Source organism: Xiphophorus maculatus, chromosome 13, assembly GCF_002775205.1.
Source record: "Xiphophorus maculatus strain JP 163 A chromosome 13, X_maculatus-5.0-male, whole genome shotgun sequence".
Taxonomy (NCBI): domain Eukaryota; kingdom Metazoa; phylum Chordata; class Actinopteri; order Cyprinodontiformes; family Poeciliidae; genus Xiphophorus; species Xiphophorus maculatus.
This window is the reverse complement of record NC_036455.1, coordinates 3,290,292-3,314,164: the sequence shown is the minus strand read 5'-3', so window position 1 is coordinate 3,314,164 and position 23,873 is coordinate 3,290,292. Positions and strand designations below refer to the sequence as shown.

The window sequence follows — 23,873 nt, the reverse complement described above, 5'->3', positions numbered from 1 at the left end:
TTTGCAAAACAAGTTGGATTCATAAAACAAATTGTTTTCACAGATTTCCCCTCAATCCTTCAAAGCACAATATATATATATATATATATAAATTGTCTGTATTTTATGGTCATTTTTATTTTTCACAAAATGTTATATTTTTGTTTTTAAATTAATGTGTTTTTTATTTTTCCACACTGCTGTTTTTAATGTAAATCATTAAATGAAAGTTAAATCCCTGTTTCCCAGATCAAAGCTTCTTGTTTACAACATAATCTGCTAAAAAATAAAAATAAAACTAGTCTTTTTTTCTAGAATGATGTGAAGCAGACGGGATCAATATTTCATTCAGTAATTCGGTACATTGAGGTTTTATGATACATAAAGCTGACAATGCAGAATAAATCGCTAGTTATTGGATCGTCTGTCTTGTACAGACAGATTTAATGTTAACAAAAACAACCAAAAAACCCAAAACGTAGCTTCAATGGCTTCCAGATTAAAAAATCTGTAGCCAATCCCAAATGACGCATAAACACTGGAAATCAATATTTATCTCCAACAACCTATAATCTGTTTTGTGCAAAATACAAAATACTCTGTAATGTTTTTGGTGTTAAATTTACTCTAAATCAGTGCAAGTTTAAAAATGACATCCATTTTTAACCAACATAATCCTGCTGAAACCTGAACTCATCATGTTTTTGTTTTTTATGTCTATGTGGACTGTGAGTCTGTTGAGTTAAAAAAAATCAGCTCTCAGTAGCTCAGATCTTTGAGTCTGTAAAAGTATTTTGAAAATGTAACACATGCCAACATTCTACTATAACTAACTCTGGACAATTATTACAGCATAAATTAAATTTTATGTTCCCATATATTAAATCCCATTGATTTATGTACTATAATTAGGTTACAAAATTAAAAAATCTAAATACTTTAAGCACAATTTAAGTAAAGTTGGCATTGATTGATTATGAAAAGATACAAAATGTTCTCTTATTTCAGTGTAACCTTTTTTTCTGTCTCCTCATCAGGGTGTTTTTACAGTAAATACCTTCATGTTTTCCATAGTAAGACATGTCATGACTTGAGCAGCAACTCCAATAAACCCTCAACAACTGCACTCAGATGATTAAACATGTTATAGAAAAACAACTCTGGTAAACAGAAGCTCTTTAACTCGACCATTAAAACCTTTATGTAACTCAAGTGAATGTTTATTAATATTAAAATGCCAAACGCCATTTTAGGTCCACATAATGTGTTCGTTGGGAACTTGGCCCGTCTGGTGTCGTTAAACGGCGCTCTGCTCCGTTTGGAGGCGAAGAAATGTTTACATTTTAATTCTTTAGGGGCAAAACTTAGAAAACAGGCAGACAGACGCCCATATATGGGCGTCCACGGTATCGCTAACCCAGACAACCTGAATTTAACTTGAGCAGCTTTTTTTGGTGCAAAAACACCTTAAAGAGCAGAAAAAAACTAATTTAGTTGCAAACTTTTTTCTTATTGTAGGAAATTTAGTCAATTTAAAATAGTTTATGTGAGAAAATAAAATAAAACCAGTGGCAACCCAAAGAGGGGGGCGTAAGGAGACCATCATCCTCTTAAAAAATGCTGGCTACCCCAGAAAATTCTGTCAGGGTTTCCTCCAGTGTATTATAAGCCTGGCGGGCCACCAGGCTTTACTTGTGCCCCCACCAGGCTGAGCATTGCTTTTTCTTTTTTTTTAAGTTTTAAAAAAATGTTAGCATTTTTTAAGACTTTCTTAGTTGGTTGGGTGTTAATTTTCCAGTCTTTCAATAACACATAATTATCAAGTGATATTTTCAAACTTCATGTCAATTTTAAACATTTTTAACTGAAAAACTCGGCAGCCTGCTGGATGAATGACCAGCCGCCGCCAGTAGAAAGCCATGCTGTCTTCTTCTGCAAAGAAGACATCTCTACGTACTCAACAATAAATTAAGCATGAACTATTTTAATTATTTTAAATAATCAATTTGTTTTTGTAGAAACAGGATTGTAGATCCAAAACTTCAAACGTTTTTTTTCCTTATTAAATGAACAGCCTACAGTTTGGATATTATTGCATTGAAGAAAACTGAAAAATAAAGACAGGATTTAGGTCAGTCTTCATTTGACGTGTTTAACAAAATTTTAATACAGTAGATACAGACGCGGACTTGGGTGCACCAGGTCGAACTGTAGAGTTTAAGTCAATGAGTAGATGTGGCCTCAGTTACCATGACAACAGAAGGAAAGTAAAAATCTCGGAGTAGATGATCACTTCTATTACATTTAACATTTTTGTGAGTAGATTTTGATTTGAAAATCCTAGCTTTGTCCTAATTTGTTCTTGAATTGTAGTTGGAGGTGAGGGGAAAAAAGTTTGGAAATCCAAATAGTTTCTTTTCCTAGATTAATCCAGACCTGGAAAAAAAAGACGGCGTAGAAACCCTGGATTTATATTTCTAGACAAAAACTTAGCGAGCCGACATGATGAGCAGCCTCTTCCAGCTCCACAGCGCTAATCGCTTCATCAGTTTCTGTTGTTCCTCCTGAGAGCCGAACAAGGTCACGAGAAACCAGCTAAATTTAGCGCCGCGGTTCTCACCAAAACCGTGAAAAACAGCCGAAGATAAAAAGCGCTGCAACACTTTCTACAGAGATCAGAAAATAAAACCCACAGATTCGGTGTCATTTCACTCAGTTTGTCTATTTAATATATAAAATACGGTAAAACATACGCAAAAAGGATAAAGGTTTCAAGGGACTTGGATACTTTGGTACAACAAACACTTTTTTTGTAAAAGCGGTATAGAATTTTAATAACATATCAGTGCATACTTTGTATATGAAAATATACACAAACTGTATATCATTCTCAAAAACAAAAAGAACAACAAAAAAAAGAAATATCTTCTTTACAATAAAACCCAAAGCAGACCAGCTCGACACAATATATTAGCTATAAATTTCATCTTTAGTATTTCATATGCTACATTATTCTGAGCTGTTTTAACTCATTTATGATGCATGTCCTTATCATTACTGTACGTAACATAAGCTTAGCTGTTACCTGTGTCCCATGCATTTACATGTTTTGTTTTTTATTCCATGAATGACTAATTTCTCTTGTTTCCCATTTTATAAATATATTCTATATATCTTAATTAAAACTGCAGCATTTAACTGGTATTTCCTTCGTTGCATTTGCTAATACCACAAGAACTGATCGTGCAATTTTCAGCAAGTTGTTTCAAAACAAAAAAAGGAAACCAGTACTATATGTTTATGATAAGGAAGATTAAAAAGAGGTGGAACGAAAACAGCTATCCTACACAAAAATATAGCCATAAAATAAAAGCTCCAGAATATCATCATCATCATCATAATAAACAGACGTCTGAACTGTCACCAGCACAAATTAATCCAAAAATAGTGAGTTTCTAAAAAACATTATACACAACAGGTAACAGGGGTGCAGGTTTCCTCATATAGATTGTCTCTACACTGCAACCTTTCTTTGCATGTCTGAGAGAAAAAAGGAGATAAATCGGCGAAATGTCAGAGCACCACCAGCAGAGAATCAGAGTTCAGAGGGGAAAGTCTGCAAAGCTTTTGCCTATTTGTCAAAAAAAATCCTACAAAAATGAAGAGCAAATAAACTAAAGATGTGAGCATGGGGGGGGTCTGGAGCCAGATGAGCTGCTAGAAACAGAAAAATAAACAAATTTATGCTTTTGTTCCTAACTGGTTGTTAGCGGTTGTGTTGGGCTTTCAGAGTCACAAACTCGTTTCACACCGATTACGACTTCCAGCGTCTTCACATCTACTAGCACCCCCGCTAAAGACGCGTGAAAAACGACTTATTGCTGCAGCAGCTTCACCCTTTGGAGAGCATTTATTCATAACCGACTTTACCTAGAAACTCCTTAAAACGACATTCATGTACGGCTAGAAAAACGCTAAAGAAATTAGCTACTCTCCTCAACTTACCCTTAACTAAAGTCAGAGAAACAATTAAAGTTAAAACTACAAACAAGTTCGCTGCTAGGAGGAGTAATTCAAATCAAAAGAGTCCAGATTAAACTGTGTTTATATGCTGAAAGTTTGGGAAAAAGTCATTTTATTTCCTTCCATCACAAACATGAACATTCTGGAACTCGCTTCTTTGGTCAGATTGATTAAATTTTATTTAATTTCCACTGGGTATCAATGAAGTGCTTCTGAATTTGAATTGAAAAACCCCAGCAGGATCAGAATTTCAATCTAACACAAAAACAGACTTTAGAGGATCCGTGATGCTGCGGGCCTCTTCTGCTAGAGTCCGTTGTTAAACTAGAACTAGTTTTTTAAGGCATCATTATCAGGGGTGCCAGTAATTATGAAGTACAGTGGTGACAATTTACTTTTTATTTTTGTCTTAACTGAGATTCTAATAAACGTGGATAATTATCTCTTGTTGCATCCTGTCGAGAAATCCTAATTCACAGCACAAACAAAATAAGAAGCAATTTTCTGATTATTACAGAACATTATCGTCAGCCGGATGCAAACGTGGATCAATTATCAGACAGATATCTGAAATGTTTATTAATAATATAAGATGATTACTGAGCAGCACAACTTGTCTTGTGCTGCTCCTTTTTTGTTTTATTGCAGCTCAAAAAGGAAATGAAATTATTACCATAGAGAAATGGTAAGACTTGAGTTCATTATGTATTTAATGGGTTACTTTATAATAAAAGCATTGAGTAAAAATGCAATAGTCTAGTGCTAAATCAGCAAACCAGAGGCTGGAATTGTCCAGTTTTTCCTTTGATTAGCAGGTTGAATCCTGACCTTTTGTTCATTAAGTGCATTCAAAGTGAAGATTCTCACTATTTAACAAGTTAATGCTTCTTTTCTTATTTGATAAAAATCAGGGACACATGCTTGACTCATAAATGAGGATAATTTCTGTTTGAAAACGACAGATTTTATTTAGCGCTGCAGCTAACGATCGTTTCGATTAATCAAATATTCTGGTGATTAAACGATTACTTTGACGATTAATCAGATGGAAGAATGGACACATTCTTTACCACTTCAGCCTTTTAAAAAATAAAATATTAGAAATATTGTAAAAGATTCAAATAAATAATTACATTTTAAAAAAAAAAGAAAATAAACATTTTATTACCTGAAGTGAAATAACAGCGTTCCTTTAGCTGTTTTTTGGAAAATTTTTTTATATTTTTGCAGTTTTCTGCTCTGACTGTATCTTTCTTTCAGCAAATAACACTTTTCCTTTTGAATTTGTATACTCCTGTTAATTATTAATCAATTACTAAATAGGCTGATGATTGTTCCAATAATCTATTTATCACGATTAATCCGATTAATCGTTTCAGCTCTGGTTTTCTTCAGAACAGAAAAAGCCTAATTTATGCATCTTTGGAGAATCTGACTGTAAATATTTTGTATTTTTGGGCCAAAACCATGACAAAGAAGCTGCTCATCAAATATGTCTTAAAGTCCAGAGCTCCAACCTGATTTTAGGTGAAATATTAACAACTTAATTCCTTATCGGGGCAGATAAAAACATCATAGGTTCGTCAGCCTCCACCTGGGCTCACACTTAAAATGATAGAAAACAGAAAACTTGAAACCAATCTGCAAAGAGGAAAGCCGGCATCATCTGTGTCTGCTTAAAGTGGAAAACATTTTTACATGGTACACTCTATTCAAAGTGTATTTCATCTCCATAGCTACAATATAAGTGAATGGCAGTGTCCTAATAATAATAATAATAATAATGATAATGATAATTCTAACAAGAATAGTAATAAAGAGTTTACATCACGGTGTACGATTTACCTTCATTTGTGGGTTTTTAAAGATGTGTGGCAGGACAGTAATGATGACACCACAACCAAGCAGGCCTCTGTGAGACAAAGTGCGCACGCCATCAACACTAGAAGAAAATGGAGGATTACTGAAACTAGCCCCGCCCCCTGCACCGCGGCTCCAGAAACATATCAAAGTCACACTCATATATGTGGACAGATCCACTGAGAATCAACACATTGCTTGTTTTTAGGGATACCTAGCAAAGTCTATGCAAATATACTCATTATGTACAGACACGTGGTTGAAGCCAAAAAGCTATTTCACTTTGTCGCCGACTCGAAGCGGTAGAAATATAGAAAAAGTCTTTTTTCCTTTCACTTTTCCAAACACGGCTATGGAGGGATATAGAGAGCTAAAGAGGACATCAAAGCTTTTGTATAAGGAGTGATTTTTTTTTTTCTTCCTATTTTCTTATTGTTTATGTTTAATACAAAGTCTGAATTTCTACCTCTGGACGACTAACGGACCTGCGAAACATGTTTAAAATACCAACAGATAAAGAACACTTGGACTCCGAAGAACCAAATACTAAAGAAAACTAAAAGATTCTCGTTAAAGTTCCTAAGGATGGAGGAGCTCCCAAAGTCTGCCGCGTCTCCGCACCGAGGGAGACGTTTGGTGTCTGGTTTTGTTTAGAAGAAGAAGAAGAAGAAGAAGAGCCGACGTCGGCACGCCGGCGCTCGACTCCGCCCCGTTTCTGGAGGCTCTTCCTACCAACAGGGTTCCTTCACATCTCCATGGAAAAATCCCACACCAGAACTCCCAGTCCTTTGGACTCTAACGTATCGGGCCGATAAATGAAACAACCGATATTTATTTCCATCTTGTTGCCGTTTGTTTCTGGTAGTTTTCCCCCCCCCCAAAGGTATCAAAACAGTAGAGAAATATATATATCGGTTAGAGGCCAAAACAGCATTATTGATATCGGATATCGGCCCAAATTTTCATATCGAGCATCGATATTAAATTTATCTGAGGGAGACATTTCTATTGACGGAGGGATTTAAATAGGGAAGGAAAGATGGAAAGAAGGGAGGACGGGGAGAAACTTAAACAAAAGAAAAGGACACAAGAATGATAGGAAAGAAGGACACTTGGAAGGGAGGTAGGACACCATGAAGGAATGTCCAGAAGGAAGGATACAAAGAAGGGAAGACATTAGGAAAGGAAGTAGAACAAAAAAAGGAAGCAAGACACAAGGATGTAGGGACAGTAGGAAAGGAAGACGGAAGTACGGAAGGATGGATTGTAGAAAAGGTACCGTATTTTCCGCACTACAGGCGGGAACCTAAAAACCTTCAGTTTTCTCAAAAGCCGACAGTGCGCCTTATAATCCAGTGCGCCTTATATATGGACCAATATTGAGACACAACAGGTCTCGCAACTACGGTAAGCAGCCGCCAACTTCATTTTCCCCCGTAGAAGAAGAAGCGCGCGGTGCACGCTGGGTTTTGTGTAAAGACCCCAAAATGGCTCCTATTAAGAGACACGCTTACGACGCAGAGTTTAAGCTCAAGGCGATCAGTCAGGCAGTAGAACACGGGAATAGAGCAGCAGCGAGAGAATTTAACATGAACGAATCAATGGTGCGGAAGTGGATATATATTGTGATTGCACTAACGTTTGATTTACCATAACAGTATCAGACTGTTTTTTACGTGTTTATTGAATCGAGGAAACGTTCCCCTCCACTAAATGTTATACCTTGCTGTTGTTAAAAGATAAACTGTGTCACGAAAATACCACGTCACTTACTTTACCTCGGGGAAAATAATAAAACAGCTGTTTATTCATTTTGGGAATGAACGGAGTTTTCAGAACACTGGTTTGTAATCTATTAATAAAGTTTGACTGACCTATCTGACTGTTTTGTTGACATTAAATTTAGCTCAGTTCCATCTAATGGATGCATAACGTAACCCCAGCCTCCACTGTAGCGTCTGTTCTATCTGCCTTATATATGAAAAAAGTTTTAAAATAGGCCATTCATTGAAGGTGCGCCTTTTAATGTGGTGTGCCTTATAGTGTGGAAAATACGGTAATAGGACTCTACAGAGGAGAGATAGTAGGAGAGGAAGTAGGACACAAGGGAGGGGAGAAACACTAGCAAAGGAAAATAGGAGACAAGGAAAGAAAAGTTGAAAATGAAGTAGGACTCGAGAAATGAGAAAAGGTACGAAAGGAAAGTAGGAGACAAGGAAGGGGGGACAATTAGGAAGGGAAGAAGGACAAAAATGAGAGGACAATAAACAGAAGGACACTAGACAATTTTGTAGGATACTAAAAAGAAAGTTGGACAAAGAAAGGACACTAGGAAAGGAAGTAGGACACAAATAATGAAAGACAACAGAGTTGGAAACACACAAAGGATAAATTGGGAGGAAATGTAGATTTTTTTTCCAAGCTCTTGTTTTCCCAGACCTGAAAAATCCTGAATTCAAATTCCAGACTTTTCCAGGCAGTGGAGGAACCCCGTACCTAAAGCGTCCGGTCAAACATTTCCCAGCAGCCTTCAAACGTCTCCAGGCGAAATCACGGGGAAAAAATGGACAGCACGCGATCAAAACGCCGCGGGATTGCAGGAGCAGGAAGTGACGAGTCATGCAGCAGGCGTCCCGTAACGCTGAGGAGCCACCGATCCACACTCCTCCGTGCGAGTAGAAGTAGATCACTGAGAAACCACGTGAAAAATGTTCTGTGTTGCGTCAAATTGCATAAAAAAAGGTCAAACGCCTCAGAAATCACGACAGAAATACGTTCAAGGCCTTGAAAACCCGAATCCAGCTGAGCTCAGACATCCAAACCAGTCAGTTTTTGGCGAAGCCCTGTGAGTTCAAGATGGCGGCGTGTAATGCAGGACAGGTGCAGACGTGTGGTGATAGTGTCACATGGCAGTGGAGTGGTGGGGTCAAAGGGTCGTGGGGGCCTAATAATGAAGGTAAGTGTTTACAAGTCAGAACTTCCTCTGGGCGACGAGAGGCGGCTTTTATGTGACCCAGGCGTCCAATCTCATGCGTTTTACGTTTCCTCCGTCCTGATCCGGTTCGTTCGACACCCTGAGGAGCTCGGTGGCGCCGCCTCCGCCTCTGGTACCGCCGCCGCCACCGGCAGCGCTGGCATCGTCGCGATCGCTGCCCTCGAAGGAGCTGGCGTTGCTGCTGACACTGTCTGCGGGTGAGCGGCCCGTCGGCGGCTCCAGGCAGAGCAGCGAGCTGGGGTACTGAGGCGGCGCCGTCAAGATGGCGCCTCCGGACGTGGAGGACAGCGTGGTGGACTGAGGCGGAGCGGGGGGAGGACACGGGGTGCTCCGGTCCCGGCCGGGCGAGACCGGCTCCGACTTGATGCTCACGCTGGAGCTGGTGTTGACGGTCAGCATGGCGCCTTGAGGTATGTGGGTCGCCGGCCTGGAACGGGTCAGAGGGAAGAAAACAAGATGGAGGATGAGAGGCGGAGCAAAAACGAAACCACTGACCGTCCCTCATGATAAAAATCATTCTGCAATCTTTTAGCTTCTCCAGATTTGTTCAGTTTACAACCACAGACTTCAATGTTTTATTGAATTTCATGAGATGGAGCAACACAAAGGAGCAAATAACTGAAGTGAAAAGTAAAAGTTTGTTGTTTTTTTTTTAATTAAAACATTAAATCATGCATTATTTTCCTTCAACTTCAGGTATGAACTGCAACATGTTGATCCATCACATCACAAAAACAAGATTCTTGTACATTCTTATGTAAAAACTCCAGTTTTTCAATACCTAACTTCCAGAGTTCCCAATCCGCAGTGTTTAATTTACACACCAGACTGTAAATTTATTTATAATGTCTGGCAAAACGTATTTTAAATGATAAGGAACAAACTAGGATTGAAGAGAGGAAAAGCACAAACAGAGAGGAAGAAAGTCAAGGAGGAAAAGTAAGACAAGAAAGTGCAAGAAAGGAAAGAAATAAGGTACAAGAGCGTATACAAGGAAAGAAAAAAGGTAGGAGAGATGGAAGTAGACGAGAAATAAAGAAAGAAAGGTGTGAAAAAGGACACGAGGAAAGAAATGCAAGAGAAAAAAGTACACAAGGAAGAAAAAAAACAGTAAAGGGAAGTAAGGGAGATAAGAAATAATGCAAGGAAGAGAGGTGTAGAAGTATATGAGGAAAAAAAGTGTAAGGAGACAAGAAAGTATTCAAGGAAAGGATAAAGGTAGGACATATGAAAGTACATAAGGATAGAAGGAAGCAAGAATGTAAGAAATAAGAGACAAGACAGGAAGAAAGGAAGATGAGAAATTATAAAAGGAAGCAAATTGTCAAATAATAAGGAAAGAAAAGAAGAAGGAAAGCTAGAGAGAGAGGAAAGAGTGTCAATGAAGACAGGACACATTGAAGTACACAAAAAAGAAAGAAAGAAAGGAGACAAACTATACAAGACAGGAGACAAGTGTATTACAAAGGAACAACCAAAACAGGACAGAAATATATTTTTTCTATTCATAGTGGATTTTCCATTATTTTCCAGGCTACAAAACTAAACTCAGTCTCCACAGTTTTCCAGAATATGTGAAAAACCTGCAATAAAATCCATCAACATTTATGGTTGTAAAATGACAAAAACATGAAAAACCTCAAGGGGTGTGAATACTTTTGTAAGGCGCTGCAACATTAATTAGCAACGTGACAAAAAGTGAACGATTAGATTCCCAGAGGACCATTTGTGTCGGGACAGAACATTACAGAACGGCACCAACAAGGAAAAGCCACAATCAGTTATTCACCGGCGGCCATCTTTGAGCCTTTAAAAGCAAAGTAAGGTCCCCAACAGCAGCTCAAAACCACCAACAGAAGCATGAAATGATTGGTGTGTGACGGGGTGGTTCGCAGTGAGTCAGCAAGGATGTGAAGAAAATAATAATCTGGTTAGAAAACATGGTGGAAACCACAGCTACACCGCTTTTCTGTTTGACAGCAGGCATGCTTAAAGGGAGGGGAAGGGGGCGGCAGCCAAAAAGCAGTCACAAGACACACAGGAAATAGGAAGTGTGATACAGTACCGGCCCAACCACTCATCTCTACCCAAGAGCAGGTTGGACGGAGAGCCAACGCTGTGGGGAGAAAACAACATGTTGGAGCCCAAACCGAAAGGGAACAGGTGGATTAGAGGCATGTGAGGAGAAAAGTGTGAAACATTATGGCAGGCAAGTTTGGATTCACCGCAGCGACGGCGGCGTTTCTCTGAGCGCCGCAAACGCAGATCTTAGTCGGAAGCAGACACAAGAAGATCGTACATGTTCTGGGTTTTCTGGATGCAATTGTTACATCAGTGCTGTCCAAACTTTTTGTTTTGTTTATATTTTTCACATTTTCAAAACTGACTTTTTTGCTCAATCATAAATTAAAAATGTCATTTTAATTAAAATCAACTAAATATTGAAATCTATTATTCTGACAATTAATTGATTAATTGGATAAAACAATGGTACATTCTACTAATTTTTCACTTAATCACTTAATTGTTTTTCATACAATATTAGAAATACACAGAGATAAAAATAAACCTTTAAATGAGAAAATAAAAATTTTATAATAACATTGCATTCCTTTAGTAATTCTGAACTATTCCACTTGAGATATGGTTAAAAGTGTTTTAATCTTAAATGGAAATATAAATATTTTTTGTACAATTTTGGTTTAATTACTGAATATGTTTTTTTTTTTTTCACCAAATGGCATCTTTTTCAGTCTGTATGCTCCAGTTAACAATTAATTGATTATTTCAATAAGCGATTAATCACAATTAATCCGATTAATCCTTTCAGTCCTAACTGTCGATAAAAAAACATTTAAAAAGAATTACATGATTTGGTTTTCAGGCAGGCTCAGAGTTTCTATATTTTTAGGGTTGATTGTTTTCTTATTTTAGAAGTAAGATTTGCTTTTGAGAAAAATTCGGTTGATGTTTGTAAATGGGAATTTACTTTTTCTACCTAATATTTTTTTAAGAAGAGATTACTTATGTAAAAAAAAAAAAATTCCCTAAAAGATGAAAACATGTCTGGTTGCATGCCAGGTTTACTCTATTCCAAAATGTAACTCGGGGGGGGGGCCGCCCAAAATCCTCCAGAAGGCCATAAAATGGCCCTCAGGCCACAGTTTGGACACCCCTAATTTACAATATTAAGCCTTTAACATGTTATTGACAACCTTTGGTCAATTATTGGCTACATTCAGACGTAGGCAACTGCATGACCGCATGGAAAAGCATTAATCGCGCCATAAACACAAATACTGCTCTTCAAGAACATTCCTGTTTGAGAAACGCTACTTTGTGACGCCACTTACTTAAAAAACTTGATTTATATCACTAAACTGCACACAGTAAGTGCATTTAATCATATTTTCAAATTTACTGATATTTATTGATGTTTTAAAAAAAATTAAATTTATTGAGATAATAAATCAAAAATAATTAAGAGAAAATATTCACAATAAATTATAAACGATACGATAAATGCCCACGCCTACTCCAGTCACCCCGTCTCTGCTTATGTATCCTCACAGCATGATGCTGCCACCACCATGTATTGAAGTCACCAATTTGCAGTAATTTGGCAAAATGTGAAAACCTTCAACTTTTACAAATTTCAAAAGAAGATAAATTAAACCTGTTTAATTTTCTCATCTTAAAACGATTTTCTTGCCCCGTTAGAATCTCCTGCTCTGCTTCTTTAGAGGCTGGATCCGTCCAAATACAAAGTGAGCCTCCCAAATCCCCGGCTGACAGACAAAGTCATGACATTTCACACACACTAGCGGTGGCTGTTCACCTCAGATTGGCAGCCAGACTGGACACTTGGCTAGACAGCTCGCTGCTCTGTTTGTCCACGCCCCACATGCTGTGGAGGAGAGGAGAGGACACACTTCAAGGATCTACCAGACCAAAACCCAAAATCGCTCAAAGACATTTAGTCACCCATATTTCAAACCCAAAGGAGAAAAAACAGGGAAACTGTTTGATTCTGTGAAGGGAAAAAAGGGAAAACTTTAATCTGATCTAATGATTGTAATCCTGACTGAACATGGATACAACAATTTCACAAAACGTATCGGTTGAATAGAGGCTCAAAACTTTACAGATCATTATTGATACGCTATTTAAAAACACTGCATTTCTATTTCTGTATAAGATTATTTAGTACTACTTTGAGTAATTAAGTAAATTAAATAAATGTAATTATTCTTGAGCTGCTGTAGTAATTAATTTATCAAAAAGGTCAAATTTCAATTGAGTCCTCTCACAAATTAATGGTAAAATGTAGAGCAAATCATATTTACCTTCTCAAGAAGGAGTGTAGATTTTTTTACAATTATGTTTGACCAACTACACTTAAAACCAATATATACAGCTCTGGAAACAATGAAGAGTCCACTGCACTGAACCCCATTGAAAACCTCCTGGTTATTCCACCAAATATTGATTTCTGAACTGAGTTAAAACATTAGTATCGTTGTTTCTAAATTAATATGAACTTGTTTTCTTTGCATTATTTGAAGTCTGAAAGCTCTGCATCTGTTTTGTTATTTTGACCATTTCTCATTTTCTGCAAATAAATACAAAATATTTTTGCTTGGAATTTCAGTGACATGTTGTCAGTAGTTCATAGAATAATAGAACAATTTTAATTTTACTCAAACATAAACCTTTAAAGAGTAAAATCTGGGAAACTGATAATTTTAGGTAGTCTCTTTTTTCCCCCAGAGTTGTATGTCATATAATATAAATTAAAATCAATTCAAAAAATATTGTATTGCTCTCAAAGGGAAATTAAATGTTGTTATAACTCATATTAATTCAAATTCTTCAAAGAAATTCAGAACGTCACTAGTAGCATGTTATATATAAAAGATTTCTTATGTAGCTTTAAAGCACCTTAATTTCAAATGTATTATTAAAATCCACTTAACCTACAGGCATTTTAATACTTTTAAACTATAATGACAAAATTTATTTTCTTATTGTCAACTGTTGAACAGTATAAGTTTCACTCACAGTTCCTGTTGACACAAAGAGGAAGGACAGCGACTTCAACACTTTTAGCTGGTTAAATTTAATGCACATCCTCTCTTGGTGTCTCCTAAAGATAAACTTTAAAAGACAATAAATGTGTGGCATTGTGTGAAAGTCGCCTTAGAGCCTGGAGGAGTCTGTAGGATCTGTTGCTACTCGACATGTTGGACCACAAGAAGACTCCTGACACAGTTCACACTATTAGCTACTCTGTTTGAAATTAAAAACTTTCAGATGAGTTTTTAATTCCCTGCAAAGAAAACTTTAAAGAAAAAAATCTTTGTCCAGTTCTAAATATAAAGCCACAATCTCTATTTCTAAACCGTATTTCTGTGAACCGACATCTTCTAGTCCACATGTGTCAAACTCAAGGTCCGGGGGCCACATGTGGCCCGCCACAGCTTTCTACGTGGCCCTCTTGACTCTAGATGCTAAATTACATCAATCAGTCCTTCCAGTTGCTGTGATTCCATGATTGCGGAAATTCACATAAAATCAACAAATCCAAGCATTTTTTTCATGTTGATGCATAACTGTAAGTTTATTGCAAATTTATGAAAAACATTTGGGTTTAAGTTATGGTAACTCTCTCCTGTAGGAGGCAGTATTTCTTACTTTTACGACACTACTGCCTCGGCGTTGTTTGATGGCAAACAGTCAGTGATCGGTGTGGTGATGAATAAAAAGTCATGTAACCTACATTAGCGCAAATATTGCAAAAATATTTTTGGAAATATTTCTAAATTAGCACCATAAAATTAGTGACTTTGATTGCAAAAAAATCACAAAAACAATCGCAAAATCCTAGAGGGACTGAACAATGTGAAAAGATGTTCAATATTTAATTTTAAGTACTATTTCTAAAATGCAGAGACAACTATTTATTAATATTTTAAGTTTATTTATCGGTTTTATCAATACATCCTGGCACAACCGGCTCTTTAAGAATATTCTTTATCTTGATTCTTTATTAAACTCATTTCCAAGATGAAAATGTGTTAGACACCCTGGTTCTAGTCAAACTGTTGTCCTAACAAACAAAATATGATCAAATCACATCTTTATTATTATAATACCTTCTGGAAAAGTGGCAAAGCAAACCTGCTACCTCCTGCTCACGATTGATGGTTCAATAAAAGCCACAGGAAACTATTCAGATCGATGTGATGATAATGGTGACATGCAAACCAGGTCACTAAAAAGGATGCAAGTTGCTTGCATTGGAGGTCATGGTATGCATATAATGCAAGCAACTGTTAGGGTCAGTATGCCAGCTGTTATCAGAAGACTGAGCTGTTAGATGAGGATGTTACAAACATTTCCTACACATCTGCAGGGGAAAAACAAAATCAGGAGACTTACACCAAGTTGCTGAGTGATGCAAGGTTAAGCTGCTGCTGCTGCTGCTGTTGGGGTTGTTGTTGCTGGGAGACGGCCTGCTGTTGTTGCCATGTGGACACGCTGGTCGGCAACAAGCCGCCTGGTGACGCGAGAGCGTGTAAAGCAGTGATGTCCGCACTGGTCAGCTGGTACTCTGATGGAAGATGCAGGATTTAAATACGGATTTAAACTTATGTTTATGTTCAGGTGATGCAAACAGGTGCAGGTCATTTCACCGGTTTATACTTAAACAGTTTTAGTTTTTGTTGTGTAATCTATTCATCAATCATTACCTGCCTTGACACTCTCATGTCGAATGATTTCAAATAACTTTGGACAGAAATGTTGTTATAAGGGTCTGAAAAATTTAATCCACCAGCAGGAAGTTGGTCATAAGTTATGTGATAACATCAGGAGCCAAATTGTCTCGTAAAAGTGGGCCGGTTTAAACAGGGATTTGAGCTATAATCAATGGAAACGATGGATCAGATAAAATCAGAAATAATAATATCTAAAATAAAAAACTTGATTTTACACAATCCCTCCACCTTCGACTGCAGTTTTTGCCTCACCTGTGTTGTACGCTGTGGGTATGGCGGAGAAGGGCAGACCCTGTGCCAGGAGGCTCGGTGTGGCTACAGACACCACAGGCGTGGTGAGGGTTTGTGCCACCTGGGCTCCGGCCGCCAGCCGCTGGGCGTTCTGCCAAAGAGCAAAACAACATCAGAAAAAATACAAACAAGGAACAGCTTCCTCTGCGAGCCCGTTTCAGTACTTTCTTTGGTTTGTTTTTATTCAGACATGCTGGGAATGACAGATGCACACATGGCTGGACTCAGAATGATGTTGCACACCGAGGAAACCTCTCAGTGCGTTCTTGATGACATGCATCAAATACAAACTCCTTGGTTTGAATAAGACATGTAAGAGAATTACATCAAAGGCAATTTATTCAACCGTTGGTTACAAAAAGAACTGACTGGTCGCTGGTAACATCTTTCCTAAATCTTATTACTGTGTAACATTAACAATGCGCAACATTAAAATAACTAAACTAGTTCATGATGTAAATATAGTAATGATGGCTGGACAGTATGAGTGAAAAACCTAACACAATATAAATCGACATCGATAGTTATTGATTTGTTTTAAACATCTGAATTACTGTCAAACTGGTAGTGTGAGCTTTCCTCTTTTATCCACAGTTTTCACAAAACGCCGTTGTTTCTTATTGTTAAGCAGTAATGAGGCACAGTGGCAAAACCTTATACTGCTGCTGCTGTCAGTTACTCAACATGTTGTTGCTAGGGAACCAAAGAATGAGAGAGTTGCTAGGTAACCAAAGAGTCAGTTAGTTGATTCCACCACACTTTGCTTGCTTAGCTGTGAGAAGTTTTATTGCACTCTGTGTGTAATCAGTTACTTTATGCCCAAGGAATCATTATTAAGCCTTACAACTAATTAACCACTGAAGACTCTATTTATTGCTCTGCTTACCTCTTGAATTTTCAATGAATGTAAAGAAAAAAAACCTTTGAAATATTCCGTCCATTACAATAACATTTCCATACATTCGTTTTAAAACTAAATCTTGAGGAACGTCATCAAAACCACATGATTTATGTCTAAATCTTTAAAAGCTCAAATTTACCTTGGATAAAAAGCAAACTGGAGCTCTTCTTAAACACTTCCACATATAAATCGTCTTGCCAGAAAAGGCAAAAGATTCTGTGGATTTCCCCTGGAATTACCTTCACGTGTGAAAAGAACCATTCATCAAGAGTTTTGAATTACACTAAACGTACAAAAGGAGCAGAGACAGACCTCGAAGAGGAGAAAGATTTAATTATCTTCCTTTGTGAGGAAGAAGAGCGAGAGCGCCAGCAGAGCGAAAGTGATGAAAATTAATCACCATCTTCCGGAAAATGAGAATCTTGCCTGTCAACTTTAAGACGAATTGTTGAAGAGGGAAGAGAACAGCCACCAGAAGCAGCCATTACTCCTCTAAAAACACATTTATCTTAATAACTAGTATTATCTTATTTTGTTGCAAGCATTGTGAAGGGCATGCATCCTGAAAAGGTTCAGTTTTCCACAGCTTAGCAACATATTGTGGAAAAAGTTACATTTCTACAGTATATTGTTTTAATACACTTAATAGGCTCTGAAAACTGCTATTTTTTACAACTATATTGTTTTTTTTACACTTTATATTTTAGGGATGAAATCATTAATTGTGATTAATTTTTGAAAAAATTGTCAACTTATTTAGTAATTGATTAATTGTTAAGTAGAGCATACAAACTCAAAAAGGGCCATTACGCCGTCAGAGAAGTAATTAAGGCAAAACTGTACAAAAAAATATACATTTTACATTCAAGATAAAAAAAACTTGTAAATATGTTTTACCCAGAAGACCTACAGTTCAAATTATGTAAAGAAATATTTATAAAAGAAACTGAAGTATTTGTTTATTTGAATCTTTTAAGGTATTTCTAATATTGTACGATTCTATTAAATATTATTAGGCACAAATATTTGGATACTTCCATTTTATTCTGGAAGTTAGAAATCATATTTTTGTCATAAACTTTTAATAGAAGTGAAGCAATGATAATTAAAAGGTAAAAATGCTAAAGATGCTACTGCAGCTGTAGCATTAGGTAAAGTCCTTTCCTCTGGATTTAAATCTGCAATTGAAAGGGTGAAAACTGAAATTGTTTGCATGATCTAAACTCCAAATCTGGTATCTGAATTTCTAACTTCTCTGCATTTATATGAAACAAAGTGCAACTAAAAACTAGCAATTAAAGATAATTTCAAGCCTGAGTATTGCTGGTTGATGTAAGCAGACAACTAAATCCTATTTATGATTGATATTATAACTACTTTCTATCCTAAAGGTACTTTAAGTTTTTTATTCATCTCTAAAGATCATCTAAAGTAACATGCTTTGTGTTTCATGACCGACAGTTGGCCATGAAAGCTCAAATTTGGAGTTTTTGTTGGTTAAATGCCTTTAATGTAATTCAAGGAAGTTATTAAAAATCTCAAACATTGTGTCGGATAGTGGAAATGAGTGTGTGAGACCGTCGGTGAACACTGAAACATGCTCTGTGGCGCTTCGCACCACAACGCAAAGTGAGAACAACACCCATGCTTTAGATAAGCACCATACAGTACGATGAAGCGAGTCCAGCTCAAACCTGCAGGAAAGCACTCAGATATTTCTGCTACGGCACCGTCAACAAGATTAATGTGGAGGGCTCAATTCTAGATTATCTCCAAAAACTAAAAACAAATGCTGGAATAAAACATCCACGGACCCTGACCCACATGCAGTCAGTCAAACTGAACACCCTCTCAAAGGAAATGTTGGTGAAAACAAAACTGAAACAAGAAGAAACTCCTGCAGAGTCCTGCACTCATGCTGACAGCTGACTGGCATCGACTCATGCGAGTGACTGATGTATGTGTTTGGGAGTGAGGGGGGGGGAATCACCTCGTTTACCAATTCCAGCTCATCCTCTGTCTGCAAGGAGTTGTAACAGAGAGGGTTATAACTCTGGAGTGACTGAATAAAACCATGAAAACAAAGCCTGAACTCATACTAGTTCATTGGTTCGATGGCCAAGTTCAATAAAAATGAGAGCAGCACCAAACAAAGGCACATTTTTGGAAATCTTTTAAGCTAACATTTGGTTTTCTCAGACCTGATCTAAACTGCAACAGGTAGCAACAAACTAAAGACAATAAAATATTTGGAAACAGTTAAAATTATTTATCAAAGGTTTCTTTAAGAAACGCACTAAAACTGAGAATCTAAATAATGTTATAACAGTTCGGGCTAAAGATTATTACTTAGTTTTGTCCTATCTTTACACTTTAACTTCACATTAAACTGAAATACTTGAAGCAATTACTAAAGCCTAATGAAGTCGTGGTTCATTCCTTTATAAAATATTTGCCTAGATTGTACATCTTTAAAGTGTTGGAACAGAATTTTTCATTATTGTGTCTGATGTTTGTTTTGAAACTTATGTTCACTCAAAATTATCTCAACTAGGCAGCTTGATTATTGTAAAAAAAGTCTGAAAAAAATCCTGACACTGGAGAAACAAGACGAGAAATAAACAAGTTTTTGGATAAATATTTTAAACCCGTCAGTCAAAGTTTTGATTATCAAACAGCTTGATAAAAAAGATCAGATTTATCAATAACAGAGCTTCAAGCATTCAGGCTTTGGATGAGAAGATAAATTAAGATTTCCTGATTTTCTTGCAGCATCTTCAGTTGGATGGGTTCAATCCAACTATAAAAATGAAGCAATTTGGTCCTCATCCATTCATTTCACCCCAGGATGGAGATATTTACCCAGCTCCTGTACAGTTCGGGGCACTTTGGCAACAAAATTATGATTTCTGGATTGTTTTGTCTTCTAAGTAAAGATATGGGAAGTTGGAAAATGTTGACAGTTTTTCCACTTTTCAGGCATTATCAAGGTAAGTTTTCTAACCTTTACAGCACCACACCTATGAGATGAAAACGATATAAATGAACTTAAAAAAAGACAGTTTCAATACACTATTACCTGATATTGATCTATCAATACGTCAACAGGAACAACTAATATACAGCGAAATTGTATCTTGCTAAGTTTTCTGACATTAAGCAAATACAAATAATTTTGGTAATTCTAACGGGCCTAAAAAAAGAAATGTTTAGTTTGATTTAACTTCAGACACAGAAAACAAAATGTGTGTGTCTTTTCATTAAGTGTATAAAATATCTGATTTCAACTGTAAATAACATTTTATTTGAAGGGATGTGCATAAGACTGACATGAGACATAAACATGAAGGAGTCTTCATGATGTTTATGACTGTTGTCATGAAGTGTCATTCTGTAAATGACATTTTTAAAGCAGCTTTGCATTAAAAATGTCATTTACAGAATGACACTTCATGAGACTCCTTCATGTTTATAGCAGTTATGTCAATCTCATGCACACCCCTCAAATAAAATGTTACCATAACATTTTCCAAATTTAGGCTTTTAGATTTAATACAGTGTGTCCAAAGTGTGGATTGAGGGCCATTTGCAGCTCTTAAAACAATTTTGGGTGAGCCTTAATCAGAAATTCAAGAATAGTATAAATTTGTTGTTTGCCATTTCAGGCAGAAAATACAGATTTAAAAATAATGTTTCAGAAAAACACAGACAATATAAGATCTTAAAATGAAAAATATAAGGTAGAACACAAGTTTTTTCTTTTAATTTGATACGTTTCATTTGTAAAAACAAACAGTTGTACTAAAATGCAGATTTGGACATTTCCATTTCATAAACTTTTCAATATAAAGCAGGAGTGAGCCAAAAAGAGACAAAAAATGTTGAAAAATATGACCAGCCTGAAAAAATTAGGAAAGTGCTTGTTGCCATTTTTTTAATCTGACAAACTTGAAAACTAGTTTTAAATCTAGAATAATTGATCAATTCTAGCTAAATTATGTGACTGCTATCACATTTAGCATCAGGTAAAAATGAAAACACAGAAAGTTTAGACACCCCTGATTTAACACAAAACTGTGCAGTTTGAATATGAAGCACTTTCAAGTCCAAACTTTGGAAAAACCAAATTGAAATTTGATTATTTCAAGGTTTTCAAGCCCCTGATGACAGTAACTAGTAACATCTTGGTTTCAACAAAAACCTGCTGGGTTTGTGAGCGTTTCTAGCGATCACGAAAAGAGCTGAGGGGTCAGAAATGTTAAACTATGTTGAACTTGGCTGATCTCACCATCTGCATGAGGCTCTTCCCGCCCTGCGAGGTGATGACTCGCAGGTCTGGCTTACGGCTGTTGACCATCTGCGGGCTGGGAGGGGGCGGCGGGGACTTGGCCGGAACTACTTTCCCCAGGCTGTTGCCGTTGGAGACGGTGAGCAGACCTGGGGAGGCCCTGGCGCTGGTATATCCATTAGCTGCGGGGCAGATTAAGGTGCGAATGCATGGCGATCAATAGGGAAAGATGAAACAGACAGTAGGGGTACAGACAGCGGTAGAGTTGAGTTTCGTTGTTAAGTTATCCTCTAAAAAACGGCTCGACTCTGAGGAAGGAACCTGAAGATGGACAATACAGAGGGTCACTAATGTTGTGATTTATTGGACACATTTCACAAATTTGGTCCTTATAAGCCGCTATACGGTGTCTTTAAATTAGATATGTTCTTAAATAATACAGTTCCTCCTTTTGCAAATCAATCATGATCAGCCAAATTGTTAACAAAAAGACAAACCTTTATTGTCAAAGTGAAAACTGATTTTTACAAAATGATAATAAAAATATGAAACATAATAAGTAGGGCTGACAATTCCTCGAGCGATTCAAGTACGTTGATTATTAAAATTCCTCGAGAAAAATGTATCTGCCTCGAAGGTTCGGTAATTTATATTTTATTATTTAGCGCACTGTGTTCCGGACGGGTCAATATTAGCGTTGCACAGCGCTCTCACTTCTGCCAGAGTCGTTGATGAAAGCTAAGTGTCAGCAGCATTTTCAAGTTCGCTCTGGGAGGATTTTATTGATTCATGATAATGTCCGGGCTTTTATTGTTTTTCGGGGGACCAATAAGCATCCTAAAAAATAACTGGCACGATGCCTGGAGTACGGCAGCCTCTCCTTCCAGAGCTGCTGCCTGGTGGCTGGTGTTCAGAGGCTGCAGGTATATTTATATAGGTGAGCGGATAAACTGAACACGACGTTCCGTAGTTGATGCTCATAGTGTAAGTGTAGCTTTACGGATGAAACGGAAAATTAATTTCATCAACAAACGGGTGGCGGTACAGAGCCGGTAGATGAGTTTCTGTGACGAACCAACGAGCCAAATTCCGTCGCCAACAAAAACAGAAAAGCTATAAATGTTTGGGCCAGGTGAGAGTTCATCTATTAAATTGACTGGAGATGAATGCATAAACAAAAAGCTGGAGTATTTCCTTTTGAAAAACAATATAAGCATATTTTTGTATAACTTTTCTTCAGGTTAGCTTAGAAAGTGAGCTATTACTGTTACTAGTTAATTTTCTAAACTACAGAAAAGTAACTTAGTAACTGTTGTTTTTGTCTGATATGTTGCTGAATAAAACAATAAAGTCTTTGAGTTGGCAACAGTGGGGCTACTATTGTTAACTGCAAACATGCAGACATGGCCTGATCTGTCAGTCAAATCTTTTCTCATGACAAAGTAGAAGAGGACAGTGGTTGATTTTTAGCTTCGCAGAGGTAGACAAGATCGGCTTCACATGCAAGTATCAGCCGATCACAGATCTCCTATAATTAAGAAAATTGAGGCTGATTTATTAGTGCTCCCCTAGTTTATGAGAAGCATAATTTCTCTAAAACATCAAACATCTCCTGGAGTTCAATTAGATTCAATATCAAGACATGGAAGAAATATGGCAGCTCTGTAATGATGCATTTACACCAAACGTGTTTCGCACGTGAAGCACATCTGGTTTACATTCAAAGTCTACGTGAAGGCGCGTCGAGGGACCGTCACGGCGCGATTTGAAGCATTTGACGAGTCCGACAAATAAGCCGGCAACGGAAAACAACGGCTGGAGCTATTTTTGACACCTCTGACGCGCCCTCAACATGCCTCCACACAGATTTTAACCCGCGGCACGTGTTTGGTGTACAGTGAACCCTCGCTATAAAGCGGTTCACCTTTCACGACCTTGCTGCTTCACAGAGTTTTTTGTGCAGTTTTTTTTTTTTACAGTGCATTGTGTTCTGCGTCCTGATTGGCTAAACAGTCTCAGCGCTTCTGCTCTACCTGTGTGCCAATAACGTTACGGTATTTAAATATACGTAATACAGCTTGGCAAATTTTGGCAAATATTTTTGCCCAGAAGAAAAAAAGAGCGACAACAACTACCAATAACTATGTTCTTCTCTTGAAAAAACACACCTGCACCACAGGCTTCAGGAGAAAAAGACACTAGAGAGCGGAGTCGGGCTGCAGCGTCACAGTCAGAGGAACAGTGAAATACACAAGTCACAATTTGTCTTACTGTACTTCATATTGATGACTAAAATGATTATTTTACTGTAGTTATTTGTAAGAAAGCGTTATATTTGTTTAAAAAAAATGCTTAGGCCTGAAAACAGTTTTTGTTCTTTGGCTACACAGAAATGCTTTGGATGTTCTGGAGTGGCCCAGTCAAAGCCCAGACCTCAATATGAACTGTCAACCTGACAATCACAATGTCCATCAACCTGACAGTGTTTGAGCAGTTTATAAGGAAGAATGGATTAAAACTGTGGAACAACCCTGATTGAGACGCCAGGCTGTTATTGCAACCAAAGCTGCAAAATACTGACTTGAAGGAGGTGAATATTTAAGTAGTCACTTAATATATGATACATATTTTTATTTCATTGTCAATATTTTATAGAAATCAGTTTTCACCTTGACATTAAAGGCTGTTTTCCTTTTTATGTCCAAAAAGGCCACATTTTGTTGATCATGGCTGATTTGTAAATGAAAAAAGAAAGAG

The 23,873-nt window shown here is 37.2% G+C and overlaps 1 protein-coding gene across 7 annotated transcripts in view; it reads right to left on the bottom strand.

Annotated features, from left to right (window-relative positions):
- Nucleotides 1-7,732: 7,732 nt before the first annotated feature.
- Nucleotides 7,733-23,873, bottom strand: part of LOC102223359 (myocyte-specific enhancer factor 2D homolog) — a 39,966-nt gene continuing 23,825 nt past the window's right edge. For 2 of the 7 annotated variants that reach the window (XM_005796526.3, XM_023345124.1), the window contains exons 7-13: nt 21,117-21,298; nt 18,819-18,848; nt 15,889-16,018; nt 15,299-15,470; nt 12,696-12,764; nt 10,923-10,973; nt 7,733-9,284 (exon numbers count right to left, since the gene is read on the bottom strand). In XM_005796526.3, coding sequence (XP_005796583.3) covers nt 8,867-9,284; nt 10,923-10,973; nt 12,696-12,764; nt 15,299-15,470; nt 15,889-16,018; nt 18,819-18,848; nt 21,117-21,298 — 1,052 coding nt within the window. In that variant the 3' untranslated portion in view covers nt 7,733-8,866. The remainder of the gene's footprint in view (nt 9,285-10,922; nt 10,974-12,695; nt 12,765-15,298; nt 15,471-15,888; nt 16,019-18,818; nt 18,849-21,116; nt 21,299-23,873) is intronic. The other 5 variants (XM_023345125.1, XM_023345126.1, XM_023345127.1 and 2 more) reach the window with 4 other exon arrangements.